This window comes from Ovis aries, chromosome 3 (genome assembly GCF_016772045.2).
Source record: "Ovis aries strain OAR_USU_Benz2616 breed Rambouillet chromosome 3, ARS-UI_Ramb_v3.0, whole genome shotgun sequence".
Taxonomy (NCBI): domain Eukaryota; kingdom Metazoa; phylum Chordata; class Mammalia; order Artiodactyla; family Bovidae; genus Ovis; species Ovis aries.
The window spans coordinates 214,275,171-214,297,808 of NC_056056.1; the positions used below are offsets into that span (position 1 = coordinate 214,275,171).

Here is a 22,638-nt window from a genome sequence, read left to right on the forward strand (position 1 = left end):
TTTCAGATTTAACAGTTTAATAGCATTAAAAAGGGAAATTCAGGAGTGGGAGGGGACATTATCTAGGAAGTACATTCACCAGCACGTTCCAAATGATAAATCCTTCCACCACCGACACCCAGATTCTGGAATCAGGGCACAGAGAACCATGTACAGGGCCTTAGAGGTCCTTTGGTCAACTTGACTGAAGCACAGAATGGGGATGAACTTGTCCAGAGTCACACAGCCCCTAGTCGGGGGGTAGGGGAGATATGTGCTCGGGACCAGTGCACCTTGTCCTGGTCTCCTTGACCTGGGGTGGAGGGGGGAGGGCTGAGGACTGCACCCTGCCTGGTGGCCCCCCTGCATTCCTGTGGGCCCAGGGCCAACTCACATGGACAAGGTCAACAGTGAAAGAACCCCAGTGAACAACTGCTGTCCACCGCAGCTTCGTGTATGGCTGTTCCTGCTAAGGGCTTATAAAAATTTTGGAAATCCTTGGAATGGCTCAGAGCTGCCCAGGCCTCAGACATGTGGCTCCCCTGCCTGGGCTGTGGGGACTTATGGGGAACATGGCTCCAGATGGGTGCCCCCACCACCAGGCTTCCTCCTCGGCTCCCTTAGTCCCTCAGTTCCCTTGGGGTTTGTCACCCGCGTCCAGGGTTTCCACACCCCTTTGCTCTCCCGTGGTCTCCACGGACCAGCTCCAGATCTGAGTTGTTGAAAGGTTGTCACCCTCCTGATTGCCATAGGGACTCAGTTGGAGGACAGTCACGTAGACGGGCCAGCGAGGCAGACCTATGGAGTCCCACAGCATCTCTACAGCCCTGGTTTCTGCTCTGTGGATTGTCTCTCCCTCCTGGGAAGGAAAATGAAAGTGCCTTGACCTCTGCCTTCCCCTGGATTCTTGCACGTGGGCTTTCTCATGCACTCCCACCCCCACCCCCACTTTTCCTCCTGGCCCATCCTGTGGATGCACTGGAGGCCTGGGAAGGGTCTGGGCAGCACCAAGAATGACCCCTGGTCCCTGTGCCCCACTAGGAGCCACTGTCTCCTCTGTCCTCCTTGGAGAAAAGGATGGAGTGAGAAGCCAAGAGGGCCCAGAGGCTCCTGTTCTGGAAGATGTCCAGGAAACCTGAGCAGGAAGAAGGGAAATGGCTGCTTGGGACTCCAGAAGGACAGGAAGCAGCACATGCAAGGGAGAGACACGGGAGGTTCTGAGGGAAGAGCTGGAACTTGAGATCCAGAGAAGCTGGAGGGCTCCTCAGGTCAGTCGACCCATGCAGCATTGTCATTGGTGACGGGAACTCTCAGGATGCAGAGGAGAAAGCAGATTCCCTCAGCAAATACATCTTTTTATACCTGCTGCATGGGATATGGACTGCGGAAAGGCACCATTGCAGCTGCCTACGGATGCTCCTCCTGGGGATCCTCCAGTGCCTAGGGATGCTCCATCACCTGCGAATGCTTCATCACCTGGGGATGCTCCTCCTGGGGATGTTCCATCATCTGGGGATGCTCCTCCTGGGGATGCTCCATCATCTGGGGATGCTCCATCACCTGGGGATGCTCCTCCTGGGGATGTTCCATCATCTGGGGATGCTCCATCATCTGGGGATGCTCCTCCTGGGGATGCTCCATCATCTGGGGATGCTCCATCATCTGGGGATGCTCCATCACCTGGGGATGTTCCTCCTGGGGCTGCTCCATCACCTGGGGATGCTCTATTGCCTGGGGATGCTCCATTGCTTGGGGGTGCTCCAGTGCCTGTGGATGCTGCTTTGCCTAAGGATGTTCCAGTGTCCAGGAATTCTCCACCTGGGTATGCTCCATCACCTGGGGATGCCCCAGTGCCTGGGGATGGTCCTCCTGGGGAATGCTCCATCACTTGGGGTTGCTTCACCACCTGGGGATGCTCCAGTGCCTGGGGATGCTCCAGTGCCTGGGGATGCTCCATTGCCTAGGGATGTTCCAGTGTCCCAGGATTCTCCACTTAGGGATGCTCCATCACCTAGGGATGCTCCAGAATCTGGGGATGCTCCAGAATTCAGGGTTGCTCCAGAACCTAGGCAGAGCCAGAGATAGTCTGGTCAGACCCTCAGGCCTGAGCTTTCTCTCCCACAGAGGGGGGACGTGTCTGCTCAGGTGTTCTTCCTCTGGGGATGTTCTTCCAAGTCTCTGAGTCCAACACTCATCCCTCTTTGGCTTTTAAAACAAAATTGAATTAAATAAAAATTTTTATTTTTTAATATTATTAATATGTAAAATTGACACAACACAGTTTACCATTGTAACTTTGATAAAGTATATAATTCAGTGGCACCAAGTACATTTACACTGTCATCCTCTCAGTACCACTATTGTCTCCAGATCTCTGCCCACCCCCTCCCCAGCCCCTGCTAACCTACATGGTGCTTTCTGTGTCTCTGAATTTGACTACTCTGAGTATCTCCTGTAAGTGGGACCATGCAATATTCGTCTTTGTGGCTCATCTTAGTGTGCATTTTGTTCTTAAGTTTCCTGTTGAAGCACCTGACACACTGCATCAGAATTTCTCCCCTTTTTAAGACTGAATGATGGTCCATTGTACATATAACAGAGTGTTGATCCCTTCGTCTGTCCCGCGCATCTGTCGACAGACACTGGGGCTGTTCCCTGCTTTTGGCTGTCCTGTATAACGCTGCTGTGAAGATGGGTGTCCCCACTTTCTTCTTCTGTATAAATATCCAGAAGCAGAATTGCTGGATCATATGGTGATTTCTATGTTTAATTTTTTGAGGAACCACCGTGCTATTTTCCGTCACATTTGCACCATTTTACCTTCCTGCCAACCTTACCCAAGCCTTCTGCTTTCTCCATGTCCTCGTCAGCACTCGTTACTTTCTGGTGTTCAGATGACACCATCCTAGTGGGTGTGAAGCACCCTCCCTGGCTTTGAGGGCTTCCAGGTAGACTGTGTTGAGACGCTGAAGTCCTGGGGAGACTGTGGGATGATAAGCTAGAAAAGAAACGAGGGCTGGACGGCTGTCCTCTCTGTGCTGGCTTCTTGGCCATGTGGGCCTGAGGTGGGACTTGCCCAGGCTGGCTGGGGGCAGCCACTGAGCATGGTCGGGCGCCCCCGCCCAGGCCAGGGAGCAGAGGGGTGTGGGTGGTGGGCTGGACCCTCTTGGCCCTTGTCCTGAGGCCAGTGGGGAGGAGACCGGGGCAGCGAGGAGCTTGGTGGGAGTTGCACCGGCCTGGGAGGGGGGCTGGACCACAAGGCTCTGAGATGTGAATATCTGGGCTGGGAGGGACTCTTAACGATCACCGCTGAGCCTCCTTACTCTAAAGAAGGGGAAATTCAGACCCACAGAGGGAAAGTGAACCTCCCGAGCACCCTGAAAAATTGGCTACAGAGTGGGGCCTGGGATTCAGGTCTCTTGGCTTCCGGCTTGGTTCTTCCCCCCAAAGTCAGGAGAGCGTCACGGTGGCTTCGTGTCTATTTACAGCTTAGTGTTTGCAGAGGGGCAGCAGCCTCAGGGCCACTTGCTCATTTTTCGTTGCTTTTCCACATCTCGTCTGCCTGCTGTCTGGCAGAGGCTTCACGGGGATAAACGAGGTAAACGGCATTGACTTTTCCAAATGAAAGAAGCGTCCTGCTCTGTGCAGAGTATGGCTGTGAGGGGCCCGTGAGTGTAGAGGAGCCGGCTGCACACTGCTTGTGTCCCACCTGGATGAGGAGTACAGCATACGAGATTCTGAGATCCATGTCCTCCCCCACGTCTGGGGAGGACAGGGAGCCATGTGCGCGTGTGTTTGTGTGTATTTGCATGTGTTATACGTGTGGTGTGTGCATGGTGTGAACATGTGTACAGGGCCCCAGGTGTCTTGATCTGACTCCTTTCCCAGCCTGTGCCCGTATCTGTTCAGACCTCATGACACCCACCTGATATTACACGAAATTGGACAAGAACCTGATGCTGGTTTGGCCACAGCAATTTTTGGAAGTTTAACTTAACACAGTCAAACAAGATTGTAACTTTTTTTTCTCTTTGATTACCAAAGATTTATTTATTGTACAGAATTTGGAAAACAAACTAATGAAAACATAGCTGGTACTTATCAGGGTCTCCGTCTGAAGTAGTCTTCTGAAGGCTGTACGTTACTTAACTCATGTGTGTTAGCTTCTGTTATCATCTCCGTTTCCCAGGTGAGGGATCTCAGGTACCAGGAGGTCATGTGACTGGAATTCGGCCAGCTTGGTTCTGAGTCCAGGGCCCCAAATGCCAGGCTGATCCGCCCCACACAAATGAATGTCACTCGTCACTGAAGATAACCACTAATAACATTTGGTTTTTTTAAAAATAATATTTTATAAGTTGTTTATATTTAGTGGCTTTTATAAAATTGGGATTCAAAATGAGTGAAGAGGAGGGCAAAGGGACCACGAGGAGACTTGGAAACTACTGCAGGGACAGCTCAGTTAAGAGAAGGAGCAGGCACACAGTTCATGCTTGACAGGCTTGGGAGACACCTTGGGGGCTCAGTCAGGACGAGGGCTTCCATCATGGCCAAGATATCCTAGGCTGGGCTCTGTGGGCTCAGCTGGGGTTGGGGAAACATCAGCATTCCTGTCTGCCCTTGGGAAAACGAGTTTCTCATTCATCTGGTGTGTTAACCTTGAAGAATGACCTTTTGTTTCTGAGTTGTTTGTTGGGTCTTAGAATCTTGTAGGCTTTGAGAATGCATCTTTCTGCATAGGATGGTTATTTCCTGATCAGAAAATCCACCCACCCAACAGCGTCTGGATCAGGGCTGGATTGCTTTTTTTAAGTTCCTTCACAAGTTGGGATTCCGTGCTCTGGAGGACTCTCCCGTTTCTCACACCTATCCCTCCTCATCCTGCTCTTCCCGTCACGACTTTCTCTGGATGTGGATGGCCCCGTCCACGCTGTAGCTGCTAGGGACAGGAGGCTTGTTGTTCAGTCGCTCAGTCGTGTCTGACTCTTTGTGACCCTATGGACTGCAGCACGCCAGGCTTCCCTGTCCTTTGCTGTCTCCTGGAGTTTGCTCAAACTCATGTCCGTTGAGTCGGTGATGCTGTCCAACCATCTCATCCCCTTTGCCCCCTTCTCCTCCTGCCCTCAGTCTTTCTCAGCATCAGGGCCTTTTTCAGTGAGTTGGCTCTTCATTTGGTGGCCAAAGTATTGGAGCTTCAGCTTCAGCATCAGTCCTTGCAGTGAACATTCAGGGTTGATTTCCTTTAGGACTGACTGGTTTGATCTCCTTGTGTCCAAGGGAGGCTACTTAAATGCAAATGAACTGAAATCAAACATGATTCAAAATGTAGTGCCTCAGTTGCACTAGCTCCGTGTCAAATGCTTAAAGCCAGGGCCTGGGGCTACCACGTTGGACGACCCAGAATTACAGAGCAGCTCCATCATTGTAGAAGTTCCGTAGGACAACACTGCTGTGGCCTGGCTGGGTCAGCCAAGGTCAAGGTCCAGACCTACAAAGACACTGCCATAGCCATTTCAGAGATGTTATGGAGAGGGAGGTGAGAGGGGGGTTCATGTTTGGGAACGCATGTAAGAATTAAAGATTTTAAAATTAAAAAAATAAAAGAGTAAAGATACCTTAAAAAAAATTAATTTATTTGACTGTGCCCAGGCTTAGTTGCAGCATGTGGGATCTAGTTCCCTGACCAGGGATTGAACCCAGGTCCCTTGCATTGGGAGGGCAGAGTCTTAGCCACTAGACCACTGGTAAAGTCCCTGAAAGATACTTAATGCAGAAATTTAAGGGCTTACAAAGCAGCTAGAAGGGTTGTGGGAGCAGGTTGCAGGGGAGACATCAGGAGTGATCCCAGAACCATGCTGGATTGCCAAGGGGACTGGGGCCATGGGATTGTGGGAAGCTGGGGGATTTGGACATGGCCTTGCCCGGAGCTGGCTTCAGATCATAGCATGTTATCTGCAGTCCAGGGACCAGAAATCCATCACCAGAGCCTTTCTGTCTCTACCGAGCAAGAGTAGTAACATGAACACCCTCCCCTCTGGACTTGTTTCAATTCAGGCCTTGACTTGGTCAACCCCACGGCCATAGCAGTCTGGCCACAGGGAGATTGAAAAGTGTGTCCAGCCTGTTTGAGACAGGAGGGCGCAGGAGAGGAGGGTGGACGGCTGCTGAGTCAGCCCATCCGGAGCCAAGAGGGACACTAGCCTCCCGCATGGGGAGCACCCCAAGCTGCGAAGGCCAGCCTGGGCTGTCTGCTGAGCCCAGACGGCGTCCTGTCCTCCCTGCGCGAGCACCCGGCTATCTCAGTAACGCGCTTGATGGAGAAGATTAACGGCCTCCTTGTTGCTGCTCATTTGGCCTTTAATGGGCAGAGAGAGCTCGCTTTCTGTTTCAGGTCGGCTGCTCTGCTCTTAAAGGGAACGGAGGCCCCAGGTCACCACTGGCTTCTGCGAAGACCTTGGGTGGCTTCTGGCCGGAGAGAAAGCATGTCCTTTGTGCTACAGGAATGCATCCATCTCCATAAATCAGCTGAGGTTATGCTGTGTGTGTTCAAAGCCTAGCCCTTGGGAGAGACCCCTCTGTGTGCAGCTGAAGGTGCTGAGGCCAGAGAGGGAGGTTGTGTTCACAAAGCAGATCAGTGGCTCTGAACCCCTTCCACACACATGGCTAATTGGGGGTCCCTTTCTGGCACTGGGGGTTTGGGCTCCTCTTCTGAGGGTTGATGTAGAGGCATGCTGGCCCCCGGGGTTTACACTGGGAGGTCGGGAGGGGATTTGAGAAGGACTCCCCAAGCTGAGAGCAAAGGGAACAGCATACTGAGGGCGTGCAAGGGTCCTGGGGCAGACGAGGATGGAGCTTGTCTGAGTGAAATGGGGCCATGATGGCAGGCAAGAGGTGGAGCAGGCTGAAGAAGGAAGTGCAGAGAAGAGGGCAGGGCCACTGCTGTGGGCTCATAGCCTGTGGCAGAGCCTGAACGTTGAAGAGATTTAACTGGGAGGACGATGGGGCCTGATTCATGATTGATATTTCTAAAAGGTCACTCTGCCTGCTGCCTGGAGACTGGGCCGGGGATGCGCAGGATGAGGGAAATAGAGCTGCTGCCGCATCTCAGACAAAAAACGGGTGGCAGCCTGGACCAGGCTGGGGCACCAGAGGGGGAAGTCATTGCTCACAGCCTCTTCCCCAGAAATGCTCCCCTGTGGTCACAGCAGGGAGCCTGGGAAAGCTTGTCCTCTCGGGTGCAGATGGCCAGTCCCAGCACTGTTTTCCAAGTTGTCCTCACCAGGACATCGTCGTTGTCATGGGCCTCAGTAAGCAGAGGCTGGGCCTTTTCTGGGATGGGGCCCTGGGGCAGGTGCATACAGGCAGGCAGGAATGCATCCATCAGGATGCATCCATCTCCATAAATCAGCTGAGGTTGTGCTGTGTGTGTTCAAAGCCTGGCCCTTGGGAGAGACCCCTCTGTGTGCAGCTGAAGGTGCTGAGGCCAGAGAGGGAGGTTGTGTTCCCAAAGCAGGTCAGTGGCTCTGAACCCCTTCCACACACATGGCTAATTGGGGTCCCTTCCTGGCACTGGGGGTTTGGGCTCCTCTTCTGAGGGTTGATGTGGAGGCTCCTCGGGGGGCCCCAGGGGAGTCCAAGCCCTGAGCTCATCTCCTGTTTGAACCCTAGCAGGGCAGACAGTCCTGAGGCTGAACGATGCCTTGTCCTGGTCCCTGCGAGTAGAGCCGTGGGTGTGGTAGGGGGTGCTTCTCAAGTGGGAGACATGTTCTCCCATACAAGGAAGGTGTCCGCTATGGATGCCCACCTGTGTGCGCAGCTTGGTCAGCTGGGCTGCCTCCCTGGGCTCGGGCAGGTCGTCCGGGAAGGCAGGAGCTGGAGCTTGCGTAAACGGTGGCATCTTTTCAGCTGGCAGCCAGGAGACCGAGCTTTGAATCAGCTTTGTAATTTGAAAATTGGTCTCTTTGCATTGGGTGGTTATTTCCTGCTAACAAAAGCCGTCAGAGACACAGAGCGCTTCCCTCCCTCCACGCGCTGCTCCGGCACCCGTGTGGGGTCCGAGATGGAGCTTTTCCATTCCTGGCGTTCTCAGATCACCGTGTCCTCTTGTCGTGGGCCCCAGGGGTTCTGATGGAGCCTCGGACCTGACTGGGGAGTCATCCCAGGGCATTGGGCACAGTCATGTAGGGTGGGGGACAGTCACGTGGAGTGGGGGAGGCTGAGCTGGGTCTTGAGGTATAGCCTCGGCAGGGGCCAGCCTGCAGGGCCACACGTGTCTCTTGTGTGTGTGTGCATGTGTGTGCATGTGTGTGCATGTGTGTGCATGTGTGTTGTGTGTGCATCTCTGTGTTTTTGTGTGTGTGTGTCTGTGTGCATGTGCGTGTGTGTGTCCACACGCCTCCCCACCCCCATCCTGGTTGCAGGGCTGCAGCTGTGCTTGGGCTCCAGGACTGGGGCACTGAAGGTTGTTTTCTTGCCCTCTGGCTGGGGAGGCTGTCATTCCTCTTTTCCCCGCGGGCCTGTTCGTGTGTGCTTCTCCAGATGGTGCTCTCCCGAGAGGTCCGAGTGCTCTGGGAACGGTTCACAGTGTAAATAAGGTCACCGAGGCTCGGGTGGCTCTGAAGTCGGCTCACCCAGACCAGGCTTTCCGTCTGCCTCTGGGCTCCGAGGGGCCCTGGTCTCGATGGCTTGGGGCCCAGGAAGCACCCACGCCAGCCTCCCTGGGTGATGGGTGTCTTCTCCGCCTTGCTGCACCTTGCCGTCTTTTCCAGCATCATCCGTGGACTCTGGGATGGTTGGTTGGGATGTGGCCGGTGCTGTGAGAGAGTTCGGGGGGCTGGGGGACAACTGGGGACAGCAGGGAGGCAGGCACCTTTGAGGCCTCGCGTCAGGAGAGAGCTGTGGCCTGGAGGATCCTTGTGTCAGAGGGGGTCACGGCTGCTTCCACGGCCCTGAGGGAAGAGGAGAGGCTGATTCCAGAGCTCCAGAAGAGGCTGGCCAAACCAGGGGTCGAGGAAGGAAGGTGGTTTCTCACAGATCAAATCAGCAAACAGGGTCACAGCCCCTGCTGGTGAACCTGGTAAACACACGACCCGGCCACATTAGACCCGCTTGGTCCAGGGTGGCTCGTCCACCCATCTCCACCCTGGGGGCCCAGGGCTGGTGGCATGCTGGATGCTGCCTAACGAGGGTCACGTCAAACACGAAGGCTGTTCTTGGGGTCAGAACTGCAGGCCCTTCACCCCGAGGCCATGAACCAGGCACAGGGTGCTTGGCTTGTGGCCCCTGTCAGTGCGCACATGGGGTGCGTGGACACAGCATCCCCAGCCTCACTCCACAGCCTCTGCTCTCGTGGGTGATGGGAACACGCACCTGCTGGTTGTCATGGCGCCCTCGTGCAGCAGGTGCCTCAATGCGTCGCGTCCTGTCCTCCAGTCTCTTCCTCTGGGGCCTCCTAAGAAAGGCAGAGGCCTGGCCGAGCAGGGTCTCCCTCACTCTAAGCTTGGGACCCCCCACAGTGACGACGGCGGCGAGCATGTGAGGGACAGGGCCCCTGTCTGGAAGGGGGTGGCTCCTCTGGGTCCTCGGTGGAGATGTGGAGCCCGCGTCTGCAAAGCATAGGCCGTGTGTTGAGGAGAGCTCAGAGGCTGCTCTCCAGGCTGGGAGTGGGGGTGGGGTTCCGATGCCACGGGCACCAGATGGCACGGTGCGGGAGCAGCTGCCACGGAGGAGAAGGTGCAGACCAGCTGGCACCCACGCGGACCTGGAGGGCTCCTCTCGGGCCCAGCAGGTGGGTCACGGGCACCTGCCCCTCTGTGATAAAATGCCACCCACCGCCTCTCCTGCCTGCATAGCCATCAGTAACCTGTCACGATATGCTTTCCTGTAGGGTTCAGAAAAGTCCCAGAGCCCTTGAGGTATACAGCGTGTGGGGGTCCCATCAGTCAGGTGGCGTGAAACTGGAAACTTCTGTGTCCCTGGTGTGATGGTGGGAGGACGTGACTTGGGAAACGGGCAGAAGTGGCAGTCCAGACAGGTAGGGGCTTTCAGGCACTTGAGCAAGTGCATTAGGTCTGCAAGGCACAGAAAACCAATTCAGATTAGCTTAAGTGAAGTTACCTAAGGAATAAAGCTGGAGAGCTCAGAGGTGGAGCTGGCATCAGGTGTGGCTGGATGCAGGAGCCCAGCGGTTGTCAGAGTCTGTTTCCAGGACGGAGTTTCTCTGGGATATGAGGCTAACCTGGGCCACGTGCTTATCTCTGAACTGGCCCTTGTCAGGGATAAGGCTGGTGGTGAAGGCTAGAGGGCCAGCTGGGAGCAAAAGTAACTTTGAAGGGCAAACCTAGAAGGGTGAGCCCAAGTTGATTGTGGGAAGGAGTACTGGGTGAGGCACCACATGGTCATCTGGGTCCACCCTGTCCTGAGGAGGAGGAAGAGGCCCCAAGGGGTGGCAGCAGCTTTCCTGGAAGAACCCCGTGCAATGATGCAGAGGAGAGGGTTATTGAGGGGGGCTTGCAAGTGATGTCTATGCCTCTGGCCTGGCTCTGGCCACCATCTCCTGGGCAACTGACGTGGTCTCCAGATGCCAGGCTCTTTGCCCACAGCATCACCCCGTTCTCGCAGCGCCTCCTTATCCCTCAGAGCCTAGCCAGCGGCCAGTCTCAAGGTCACACGTCGTCCCAGGGCCCGAACTGGGTCAGTCTCTTGGTGAACCTTGCAGGCTTCTCGGGGGAGGTGTCAGTGGGCAGACGGGGGAGAACCCACCAGGCCCGGACCGTGTCATGGGGACAGTCTTGGAGCTCTGTGTTGCCTTCAGTCCAGAGCCATGCAAAGGCGTCTCTGCTGGACTCCTCTGGGTCCTGCCCAGGGTCTCTGTCCCTCTGTCCCTCCTGGCCACACCCACTACACACAGCGCCATTTCCCAGACGCCGGATGCCACGCAGTGAGTCACCCCGGACAGGTGCTCTCCGCAGCGCACGCTGGGCTGCTCCAGTTTCTGCAGGTCAGGAGTTCAGGAAGGGCTCCCTGGGCAGCTCCGGCTTGGGGTCTTGTCATGGGGTTGCAGTCAGATGACAGCTGGAGTCGCTGGGGGCTGGACAGGACTCCCCACCCCACATAGGCTGGTGGGGCTTCCTCACAGCGTGGTGGCCCAGGACTGGCATTTCAGATTTTCCACTTACCTTAGAAGTCGCCTCTGTGTCACCTCTGCTGAACTTTATGAGCCAAAACAATCACAGCAGGCCAACCTATGTCAGGAGGGCGCATAGATCCTATTGTTCAACTTGGGGGACGTCATGGGACCTGCTGTCGTGATTTAAAACCCTCACAGCTGCCGGCTCTCCTATCCAACAACACCCATCGCCAGACAGGTTTGCGGTACCTGGATGTCACCTTGCTTTGGTTCAACCCCTTCATTTATGATTCCTACTTTTATTTCGGAGCTCAGGTGCAGAGATTTGAGTGAATTATATCCTTCAGTTCGCTGTACATTTGTCAGCATTGATCCACGTAGCAGCTCTCAGTCATTCATTCTGTTTTTCCTGTCTCCGTATCCTTTTCTTATTTTGTGCCTCACCTTCTCCAGACAACCATTCTATTCTATTCTATCTGTATGTGTGCTTATCAGTATATATTTTAACTACCAAGTGTTGCATAGCATATTTCCCCTTTTCTGCATCCTCTTCTTCTCGCTGTGCTTCTGAGATCCCCAAGTGCTGTAATGCATACATCTCGTGTCTTTTCCACTTAAAATGAGGGGAGAGACGTGTCCAGGGTCACACTCTGACCTGGGCTGAGTTCGGACCAGAGCAGACCCAGTGTCACACACTGGTATTTCCACGGGCCGCCTCTCCAGCTCCTGCAACGGCTTGAAATGAAATTTTTAAAAAATACTTGCGAGTCTGGGGCCCAGATCGCACTGCCAGGGCTCCTGGTTCTCCCCTGCAGTGACCACTGTCCCTGTCCTCTCCTGCAGGTCCCAGCTATGGGAGCCCGCGCCCGGCTCACGCCAACATGAATGCCAACGCGGCCGCGGGGCTGGCGCCAGAGCACATCCCCACGCCGGGGGCCGCCCTGTCCTGGCAGGCCGCCATCGACGCGGCCCGGCAGGCCAAGCTGATGGGCAGTGCTGGCAACGCAACCATCTCCACGGTCAGCTCCACGCAGCGGAAGCGGCAGCAGTACGGGAAGCCCAAGAAGCAGGGCAGCACGACGGCCACCCGCCCGCCCCGCGCCCTGCTCTGCCTGACCCTGAAGAACCCCATCCGGAGGGCCTGCATCAGCATCGTCGAGTGGAAGTATCCTTTGGGCTCAGCTGTGTGGCCTGCGGCGGGTTGTTCTCAGACCACTGGGTCGGTCACTGGGCGTGGTTGGAATGCAGAGTTCTAGGCCCTCCCCAGCCTTGAGTCAGAGCCTATGGGGACGGGGCCCGGGAAGCTGCCTGTATAGCCAGCTCCGTGGGGATTGTTCTGTCCATAAAAGCAGTGTTTAAGGAAACAAGACTAAGGGGTTGTTTCTCCTCGCTTGCCAGGCTGAGCTTGCTCAGGGCTCACTCAATGCGGGTTGACATGTCACCTCCTCCTGATCTGTGGGCTGGCACAGCCGTGTGACCTCCCCGTGAGGTTGGAGGAGTCCATCAGTGTTCCCTGGGGGGTTGGGACGAAGCCCAGGTGTCTGAGCTCTGCTTGGGCCTGGCTGAACTCTCCAGGTGCAGCTGGGTTCGGAAGCACCAGCCTGGGGGGTGACGCAGACCCCATGTCTGCATAGAACCCAGTGGGTGCTGGCTGCAGAGGACGAGGCTTTGAAGGGCTGGGCTCTCACAGAGCAATCCCGCCCAGGAATCGTGGGGTGAGGAAGATGGGAAGGCCCTTGAGGGTGATTGCATGTGCCCCCAACTTTCCTGGTGACATGGAGCCTGCAGGGTGGCACAGACAGGACTAGGCCCCTGGACTCAGTACCAGGCGTTTTCCTAGGAAGAAGCCACTCGGGCAGGCCTGCCACGTCTCCCGGGGTTCAGGGCGGGTGTTAGGTTTCATTGGCGACTTTCCATGGAAAGATTTCTAAGTTTTGGGAGTGGATGAAAGGTATAAAGAGATGACTCGAGAGAGAAGAACGTTTCTGTTTAGCAAGAAATGTTTGTTCTGTCAAACCCTGAGCCCCTTAAGTCCCACTTGAGAGGAGGTGGCCTAAGCCTGGCACAGCTGCAGAACTGGGCAGGGGGCCCCGGGGCCGAGGTGTCCGCTGCCTGGGTCAGAGGCGTGGATCTGTGGGTCCCCGTCGGGCTGCTGTCAACACCGCTTGGTCAGGGCTGTGAAGGGGCGGCTGGGCCATGTGTCCAGGGTGGGGCAGGGGGCCTGGTGGAGCTGCCCTCGCTCTGACCACACCAGAGATTCAGATCCAGGTGCCCTGAACTCACATCTCCACTCCCTCTCCCCAAGAGTCCAGAGTTTAGGAGAAAGGCACTGGTGGGGGCTGGGGGGTTTTGCAGGAGGCCAGGAGGAAGACAACAGTTCAGTGGGGTCCCAAGGGGACCCGACCTGGGCCTAAACTCCTAGCTCACAGTGGGCATCTTCTCTCCACCACGCAACCTTGCTTGCTGGCCTGAGTGGTTTCTGAGCTTTAGCACAAGGTGATGAAAGGATAGCCTGAATTTGGAGGCAGGGGCCATCAGAGCAGGAGACACCTGGACTCAGCTGTCACGCCCCTGTGGGGAGGGGACAGGTTGGTATTTGAGGCCTGGTTCTTGTCCTGGTTGCGGGGGGGAGCCCTAGGGCAGATGATGGGGACAAAGATGACCAGCCTGGGCTGAGTGGGGACAGGGCGAGAGGGAGGAGGCCATGTGGGAGGGGCCTGAAAGAGCCGATTTCCTAAAAACACTTAGGGTGGGACTTCCCTGGAGGTCCAGTGGTTAAGACTTCACCTTCCGAAGCAGGTGATGCGGGTTCGATCCTTGGTCAGGGAACTAAGATCCCATGTGCCTCCCAGCGAAAAGGACACAAAACCATAAACTAGAAGCGTGCAACAAATTCAACAAAGACTTGGAAAATGGTCCATCAAAAAATTTCCCACAAAACTTTAACAACAATGACAATTGCTTGGGATGATTTCAGAGTGGATCAGTGTAGAAGACTCCTGACAAATTCAGACTTCGGAGCCAGACTTTGTGGTCCAACCCCATCCTACCCCAGCGAGGTGACTCTGGGCAAGTTGACGCATCCTGTCACCTTCTGTGTCTCACTTTCCCCATGTAGGAATGGGGTGACAACTGCCCACCATGCTGCGGTTTGAGCAGGGCGGTCAGAGCAGGGCCTGAGGGGGCAAGCCTTTGGTCAGGATCAGCGCCCAGCCTTCCTCCCACCAGCATCCCAACTCCCCACGCATCCCTGGCCAGCTCAAAGGCAGCAAGATGATGGAAAAGATGAGTCAGGAGCTCTGGTTCAGACCTGACTCTGCTATTTGCCAGCTCGGCCCTGGGAGACGCTGCTTTGTTTTCTGTCTGTCCAGTGGGGAGGCTGGGCACCCGCTGCAGGTCTTCTCAATAGCAAGGTGCACAAAGACTGACAGTGTTTAGGGGGCATGCTGGGTGAGCGGATGCCCAGCTCTGCCCTCAGAGCCGAGAGGACCCACCCATAGGCAGCACAGCATCCAGGGGGCCCTGAACTGCAGGATCACCAATTCCTTCCAGGCCCCAAGCTGCCCTGAGAACTCAGATCCTGGGACGTCCATGGCAGAGGAGTGGACAGTGGACTCTGTGGGCAGGGGTCTGGGTTCTGGTCTGGCAGGTCAATGCCTGCCGTGGGTCTTGGGAGTTTCTTAGGCTCCCTGGGCCCCAGGGGTTTGGACCAGGCCATCTCCAAAGCCTCTGTCTGCTTCAGGACTTGCGAGCTCTGCAAGCCCAGGCTTTCTGGAGATGGAGGCGGCCCCTGCCTCCAGGAATGGCTGCCCTCTTTCTCATCCTCCTCTGGTGAGGCTCCATGGACTGGGCTGGAAACTTGGCTGTACTGGGAAGGAGGGAAGATGGGGCTGGAAGAGAGTGAGCCAGGCCCGTCCTCTGAAGTACCCCCACCCCCCACCCCATGGCCTTCCATCAAGAGTGCAGGGCAGAAGGTGTATGGTCACACTTGCTCATTTTTGTATCTGCCTGATACTTTGATGCAGAGATCCGGGCACAGGGACCTCCTTGAGGCTTGGGGAGTGAAGCTTGGCTTATCCCCACGCCCTCCAAACCCCAGCACAACCCGCAGCAAGTCAGGAGACCCTGGGGCACAGACCGCCCCACCCCCATCCCCGAAAGCAGGACCTCAGTAGATGGAAGAAACCCCTGCGCCCAGCTGCTGTCCCCCACCACACACAGCTCATGCTACACTGCTGCTGGGGTCCAGAGCCCCCGGCCGCCTTCAGGCTCTCTGGAAGCTGTCAGAGAATAAGGAGGAAGGAAAAAAAACACTCTGAACTTCAACTTAAAAGATTGAAAGTATTATCTCCAAATTTCGCTGAAGAGTCAAAGTCAGGTCTCTGCCTTGAGCCCCACAGGGTCTGCCTGTTTCAAGCCAAGCCTTGTCGGGTTCCCAGTGCAGGCGGGTGAGCCCGCGGGCAGGCCGGCCCGGGAAGGGGTAGGCGGGGGCGAGTCCCGGCTAGAGCAGGCCCCAATCTTTAAAAGCAACCCCGCGCACACATGAGAGAAAATGAAGTCCAGTGCAATCTAAATAAATAAAAGAAGGGAAAAAAGTTTTAGAAATCTGTGTTTACTCTGGCACGCGACTGGCCTCCACTGCTTTTGACATATTAGGAAAAATTTTGGCGGGGCCCCATTAGAAGCACTTAAAAAGGCATATGTTTCTTTTCAGAACACAAGGAGCTTGGAATGTATTGTTTAAACAAAATTCTTATGGATCTCCGATTCATTTATATATATATATATATATATATATATATATATATATATATATATATATCTGTGTGTGTTTGTTTCACTGGTGCTTCCCGTGGCATTAATTCCTTAACTCCCTCTCCCCAGGCCATTTGAAATCATTATTTTACTGACTATTTTTGCCAATTGTGTGGCCTTAGCGATCTATATTCCCTTCCCAGAGGACGACTCCAACGCCACGAATTCCAACCTGGTAAGTGCACCGCCGTGTGCCCGCCTCTGTACAAGGGCAGTGGGGGCTAAGCTTGGACCATGCGGATTCAAGCTGGAACATGCTTGATGTTACAAAAGCCGGCCGAGCTTGGATGTCAGGGTCTCTTTATTCACATCAGCACCTGTCTTATCTCGGCCTGTTGTGAGAAACACTGCTGCGGTCAGGCAGTTGGGAGCAGGATGCACGCGAGTGTGAGTTCTGGGCAGTGGCCCGTGGGTGCTCTTTCCGCCCGCCCGCACCCTGGAAGGGCAGGTGTCTGCTGGAGTGAGTGTGCCTTCTGGATCCTCCATTGTGCTTGCCCCCAGGGCCGTCATTCCACCGAGGGTGCTTTGCTAAGGTGATTCGTAGGCTCAGTGCTCAAGAAGTAATTTCTAGGAAGCTTGTAGGAAAGTTTGCTTTTGCAGCCAAGATGGACTATTTAGTTAAGAAGGTTTTATGTTCTTGGGAAAGGCGGCTTTCCATCTGGATGGTCGGGAGGCCAATGCTGGCAGTTTGGGGTTAGAACGTGTCCATGGAAAAAGCGTGGAGAGTGTTTACTCTGTGCTGAGCCTGAAGTCATCACAAAGCCGTCTGGGCACAGAGGGGGCTGTGGAATGTAGCTGGCCCGACCAGGCGCCTCGGGATCCTGGGCTGCCCGCCGGCGGGGGGGAGGTCCTGCCTCTCCCCTCCCCTGCCAGGACCCCGGAGCTTCTCACGTGACCCCACAAAGCGCATCTCCCGGGTCGTAGGCAGCTTCCTGTAGTTAGCGACAGGGGACAGTTGGTGGTTGTTTCTGGAAGAAACAGGAGAGTACCAGGCCTCCTTCTCCTGTTGCCAGCCTCTCCTGACATCACGGGATAATCAATTCTTGTGCTTTTTAGTCTTTGACATTTTCCTGGGGCCCTGTAGCTAGAGTATCCGATGCCTGTTTGGACTTTGCAGCCTTTGCCTCATTGTCTCAGGGAGCCTGGGCTGTGTGTGGGGTCAGGCTCCAGAGCTGGCTGGCGAGCTGAGAGATGACATGGCAAGCAGAGCCTCGGCCCAAGTCCACGTGGCCTGCCGAGGTGTGACCTTGTGTCAGCAGGCAGGAACTCTTTGGTGTGTCAAAAGAAACACACCAGGGGTGTCCCAGAGGTCCCCGGAAAAAGCAGGGCCTTCCTTGGTGCCACTTCTCCTCCCAGTGTCCTCTCACATAACCATACCCCACAACCGACTCCATCATCCGTGAAACCCTACAACCTCTCAGTTAATCCTCAACTTAGAAAAAGACTCTGAGGCCTGTTTGGCAGCCAGTGACGCTTTGGGTCAATTCTGGGCCAAGGCTCAGAGGAGGTTGCTATCATCTTAGGTCCCAGGGATGGCCCCTTGCCCAGAGTCCACGAGGGTGGGGGGTGTACAGGTGGGCGCTCTGGGTAGCTGAGTGCTGCTGGCCCCTTCTCACGCTGGGCTGGAGAGCAAGTGGTCCCAGGATGTCCTCTGGGCTGGAGCGGAGGGACCATGGTTTTAAAATCACTCCACAGGGTGATGGACAAGCTCTGAAACTAGGCAGTAGTGATGGTCATACAACTGTATGTAAGTTGTACCCTCACAATGGGCAGATTTCCTGGTATGTAAGTTGTACCTCAGTAAAACTGCTGTGAGTAAAGGGTGACCCCCACAAGCCCAAGCTAGTCCAGGCTGCGCCACTGGTCTGTCTTCCGTCTTCCCCCATGAGGGTGAGCCCGTGTGGTGGAGGGGAGGTGGTAGGGGGCAGCCAGGACTTGGGGGACCTTACAGTAGGAATCGGGGTGCACCAGAGAATGTGGGGGCTGAGAGAGGGTTCTAGATGCTGAGGCAGTTGCTGCCTCTCTAAAGCTCTGGTTTGGGCAGTGACTGTAAAGTAGGGAAATGTGCTCGGATGATGGAGTTTCCTCCAGCCTAAATATATATACAGAGACACACACACACTTATACACAGATACACACAGTCACACATATACACAGGTACACTCACAGACACATACAGACACAGAGACACACATATACACACATACATGTAGACACACAGACATATACATCATATACACAGACACAGGCACATACACACACAGTCTCACTATACACAGATACTCACAATCACACATATATAGACACAGACACACATACATGTACACACACACAGTCACACAGATACACACATAGACACAGACACAGATGCATGCATATACACACAGACACACATACATGTACACAGACACACAGAGACACACACCTACACAGACGCACATTTTGAAAATCCCTCTCATTGGGTGAGCGGGGGTCAAGAGATGCCTTCAGCCGGGAGAAGGTCAGCTTTAACGGGATGAGGGGCAGTGACTGAGGAGCCTGTGGACAGAGCAGGAGGAGACTGCAGCGGGCAGGTGTCAGGCGGGACTCCAGAGACACCTCCTGCTGGGGGAGGCGGGGAGGACCGAAGGAGCCCCAGGCCCGGCTCTGAGCATCTGTGGCAGGTGCAGGGGAGGGGTGGGGCAGGTGGGCAGGAGGAGCCACGGGGCCACCAGGGAGGTTCTGCCTGAGAGTGGGAGGGAGATGGCGAGAGCCGAGAGATTTCCAGGCTCGAGAAAGAGAGATTTAAACCCACTGGAGACGGCAGGGGTTGGTTCACACTCACCTGGCTGGCAGCTCCAGGCCAACAATGCGGAGAGCGGGCTGGGGCGCCGGGCAGAGCGGGGGCCTTGGGTCATGTCTGTAGCCTCTGGAACCCTGAAGCAGGGGTGCGTGCGGCTCTTTGTGGAGCCTTGAGGACCAAAGCTGTCCCCTTGTCGCTCCAGAATGTGGCCCCCAAATCACTGAAAGGCCCCTGAAAGGACGCTTGACCACCTCCCGTGACTCCCGTGGCTTTTTTAGAACAAGAAACTGCAGCCGCAGAGTCCTGCTCAGAGACGGAGGCAATGCTACACCTACAGAGGGCCTGGCACCGCAGAGCCTGTGGATCCCCTCCGGGGGAGGGGGGCAGGGAGCAACGACAGTGTGAGCCCGCAGGGCTCAGAGTCCATAGGTTTAACTCGCCCCCTGGCACCCCTGCTGATGGGTGTCGCAGGCTGCTCTTTGGGAAAAGTGACCCAAATGTTTGCCCTCTTGCAAGTGGGGCCCTGTCAGTTTGCCCTCTCCCCATGGCTGCCCAGAGATGTGTCCTCTGTCAGGTCCAAGAATAACTCACTTAGCAAAGACCCTCACTGTCCAGAAGGAGGGGGTCCCCCTGACACCTGTGGGCCCACAGCCGCCCTCCTGCTCTCAACTTCCTTCCTTCTGCCCAGCTTCTTCCCCCTGCAACCTGCTTGATACAACCCCCGTTTATTTTCCTAGCACTTTGCTTTTTTTATCTTTCCAGGAGATGAAAAGTGTTTCAGTATGGAATTTTTTTAAAGGTCTTTTTCTCGTTATTTACGTAAAAGTCTGTTTGTTTTATGCTCCATCTAACATACACCATTGCGCCCAAATCCGTCATCTTTGTTATCTTTTCCTGGTGCTAGTGGAGCAGAAGGAAACGTGAACAGGCCCATGACACGGCGCTTCTTTCCGCATTATTCTCAGCCTTGTTGCTAGCAGTGCCACCTGCCAGGCAGAGCATCCTGTAGAAATAGTGTGTGAACCCCCCCATACCCTCGGCGGTGGCTGCTGCCCTGCAGGTAAATTGGACGAGGTCTCCTGAGCTCTGTTGCTGGCAGGGTGGACTCATCGCGTGTGGAAAACTCCCAGCCCCCAACAGACCCTGAAGTCGGCTCAGACTTGGATTGGGTTGGAATATTAAGATAATATATTTGGTGTCTGACCTTGTGCAGACAACAGGGCTGTGTTGGGCTTTCTGAAGCCAGAACCAGGTAGTTCCAGAGGGGCGAGGGGCAGAGGAGAGGCCAGAGGAGAGACATGGGGGCTGGAGCGGGGAGAATGGGCTCAGCAGAAGGGCCCAAGTGTTGGGGAGAAGGCGGGACTTTCTAGTTTCTCATTTATGCTGTGAGATGGAGTGGCCCCGACTGGTTGTAAGGATGGTGAGTTCAGGCCTGGGGGCCATCAGGGTGCCAGCAGAGGCTGTGTGTGCTGGTTGGAGAGCTCACAGCCCGAGCCTGGGGACCCTCTGTCTGGTCCTGGATGCAGGTCCCACAGGGCCCTTTGGGAGAGCTTTTGTGGGCGAAGAGACACACAGGCTCTTGGTTTCTGGAACCCTCACCCACGGAGGATAACTGGGCTGCCTACTCGCTGGTCTCATCACAGGGAGAGAGGCAGAGAGGCCTCCTGGCTAAAGAATGGTCCCTGAGGGACAGCCTCCCACCACAACTCACCCTGCAGGGACCATGTTTGGAACAACCCTGAGCCTGTGGACTGAGGACCCCCATGGCCTGTATTTGGGATGCGTCAGGGTGCGTGTTTGGGAAGCAAGCAGAGATGTGGGCTCAGGCCCTGGTCCTCCTGCAGTGAGCTCGGCCTTCTTGCACCATCAGGTCTGCTGGAAGGCGAGACGTTGCTGTGGGGCCTGAACGCATCCTGGTAGATGAGAGTCAGGGCCGGCGTGTGGTCCCCAGGCGTGGGAAACCCATGGACAGGTGATGGCAGGTGGCCCGCATCGCAGCTGGTCCTGTCTGTGGGTGTTCAAGGTGGGGGTGTGGACGGGGTGGCTTGGAGCTCAGCCCAGCTCCTAACCAGGGCCTCGCGGAGACGCTTCACTGAGGCAACCCACCCCCCAACCCCAGCCCTGCCCTGGGGTCTGCTGAGTTGGTCTGGGTGGGATCCGGTGCAGCTGCAGCCTGTGAGCCATTCTGGAGCCAGGCCTGCAGCGCTGAGCCGGGGAGAGAGGGGCTGACCCGGGTTGGGGGGGCTCCCCTCAGTCACTGAACCTTTCTGTTGGTGTCTCTTCCGGCAGGTGGGGCCGGGAGACCTGCTTAGTCATGACCATTCCCTTTTCTACATGACCAGCAGGCGCCAGTGCTCCGCAAACACTGCGGCTCAGCCCCACTACAGTAAATGGCCACGTCTGTTTACTTGCTTACTTCAGGGGAGAATTCATCCCAGGAAGCTGCTCTGTCCCCAATGCCTTGGGCGGGGACCGGCCCCCGCCGGGCTCTTGATAAATATTTGTTGAGTGAGTGGACGGGGAGTGGACGGAGCCTGCCAGATGGTGTCCCTTTAGTTCAGAGAAGTGACGTGACTGGTGAGAGGGGGCCAAGTGTCACGTGGACTCACGTGTGGGGGTTGGTGGCCCCTGTTCCCCTGAACGTGCATGACTGTGAGCATAGGAGGGGGTGGGAAGAATCCCCGGAGATAAAGCACCTGTCCCCACACCTCACCTCTCCTGTGGCAGCATTAACTACTGTTTCAAAAAATCAACTTGGTTCTGTTGCAAAATAAAAATGGTAAATTCTGGGGTAAGCAGGGTTGCACAGATGACTGTCGTAGGACGTGGCATCTCTAACTCAGTAATAATGTCTTTTCGTTCCACGTGCAGATACCAAAGTGTTGAGTGGGTCAGGGTGATTTGGGCATTGCAGTGACCCTGTGAGGCCTCCTGTCATCCCATTTCACAGATGAGGACACTGGCTCTCAGAGAAGGGACATGGTCTGCCCTGGAAACGCAAGCATCATGGCGTGGATGCGCGCACATGTCCTCAACCATCAGGAGACAGCTGCCTCATGTGCGCATCAGGCAGAGGGTTCCCTGGACCAGACAGAGGGTGCTACCCCACCTCCCCATCACAAATGGTGCAGGTTTAGAAACACCTGCAGTGTAGGAAGCTTGTCCTGAGGACTATGCCCTTGGGAGAGAGGCTGGGCCGTGCAGGGAGGCCCAGGTCGGCTGCCCTGGGGACCAGGCATCTCCAGTGGTGGTGAGTGCTCTTGGACGGAGCCCTGAGTGCGGGGGCTCCTCCTCCCCAGAGTTTCAGAGACAGGCACTGCCTGCTGCCCGCTTGGCAGCGGCCGAAGCTTTGAAGTCTAAGCGTGTGACACCCCTTCCCCCATTTTTATCCACCTGTGTTCATTCGGGGGGAAGATGCTCCCTATGTACACTCACACTCTATGTGATGGAAAACCTTCCTGCACCAAGCTCTTTTTAATTTAAACATATTTGAGGAAAGCCTTTCTCGAATATAAAATCCAAACCCCTGGATCCTTCAAAGGAAATTCTGAACTGGTTGCGTCGTTTCTTGGGACTGTGGTGCCCCTGGACATGTCAAGGGTTGAGCCTGCTATCAGGCTGTTAGGAGGGTGGGGGACTCTCTGGGTCCCTGCAGCTGGGGTCTGGAGCAGCCCCATGGGATTCCTAGGGACCCCGGCAGCTGCAGGCACCTGTCTGCTGGGCGCTGGCCCTCACTGCGGGCTGCCCACCCCATGGGCTTGGCACTGGGTCAGTAGGTCCCATGGTGTGTGTGTGGGAGGAGCTCATTGTGATGAAGTGCCTTCCCGTAATTTGTTGGCCTGATAACCTTGATCCTGGCTTCTTAGGAGCCTTGCTCCTAGTTGCCCCTGGGGGTCAGGGGCAGTGAGGGGCTGAACATAGGCACCTGAGATT

At 55.6% G+C, this 22,638-nt stretch overlaps 1 protein-coding gene across 7 annotated transcripts in view; it reads left to right on the forward strand.

Annotated features, from left to right (window-relative positions):
• Nucleotides 1-22,638, forward strand: part of CACNA1C (calcium voltage-gated channel subunit alpha1 C) — a 462,078-nt gene that overhangs the window by 103,813 nt on the left and 335,627 nt on the right. For all 7 annotated transcript variants that reach the window (XM_042248242.1, XM_042248240.1, XM_042248245.1 and 4 more), the window contains exons 2-3: nt 11,951-12,272; nt 15,992-16,097. In XM_042248242.1, coding sequence (XP_042104176.1) covers nt 11,951-12,272; nt 15,992-16,097 — 428 coding nt within the window. The remainder of the gene's footprint in view (nt 1-11,950; nt 12,273-15,991; nt 16,098-22,638) is intronic.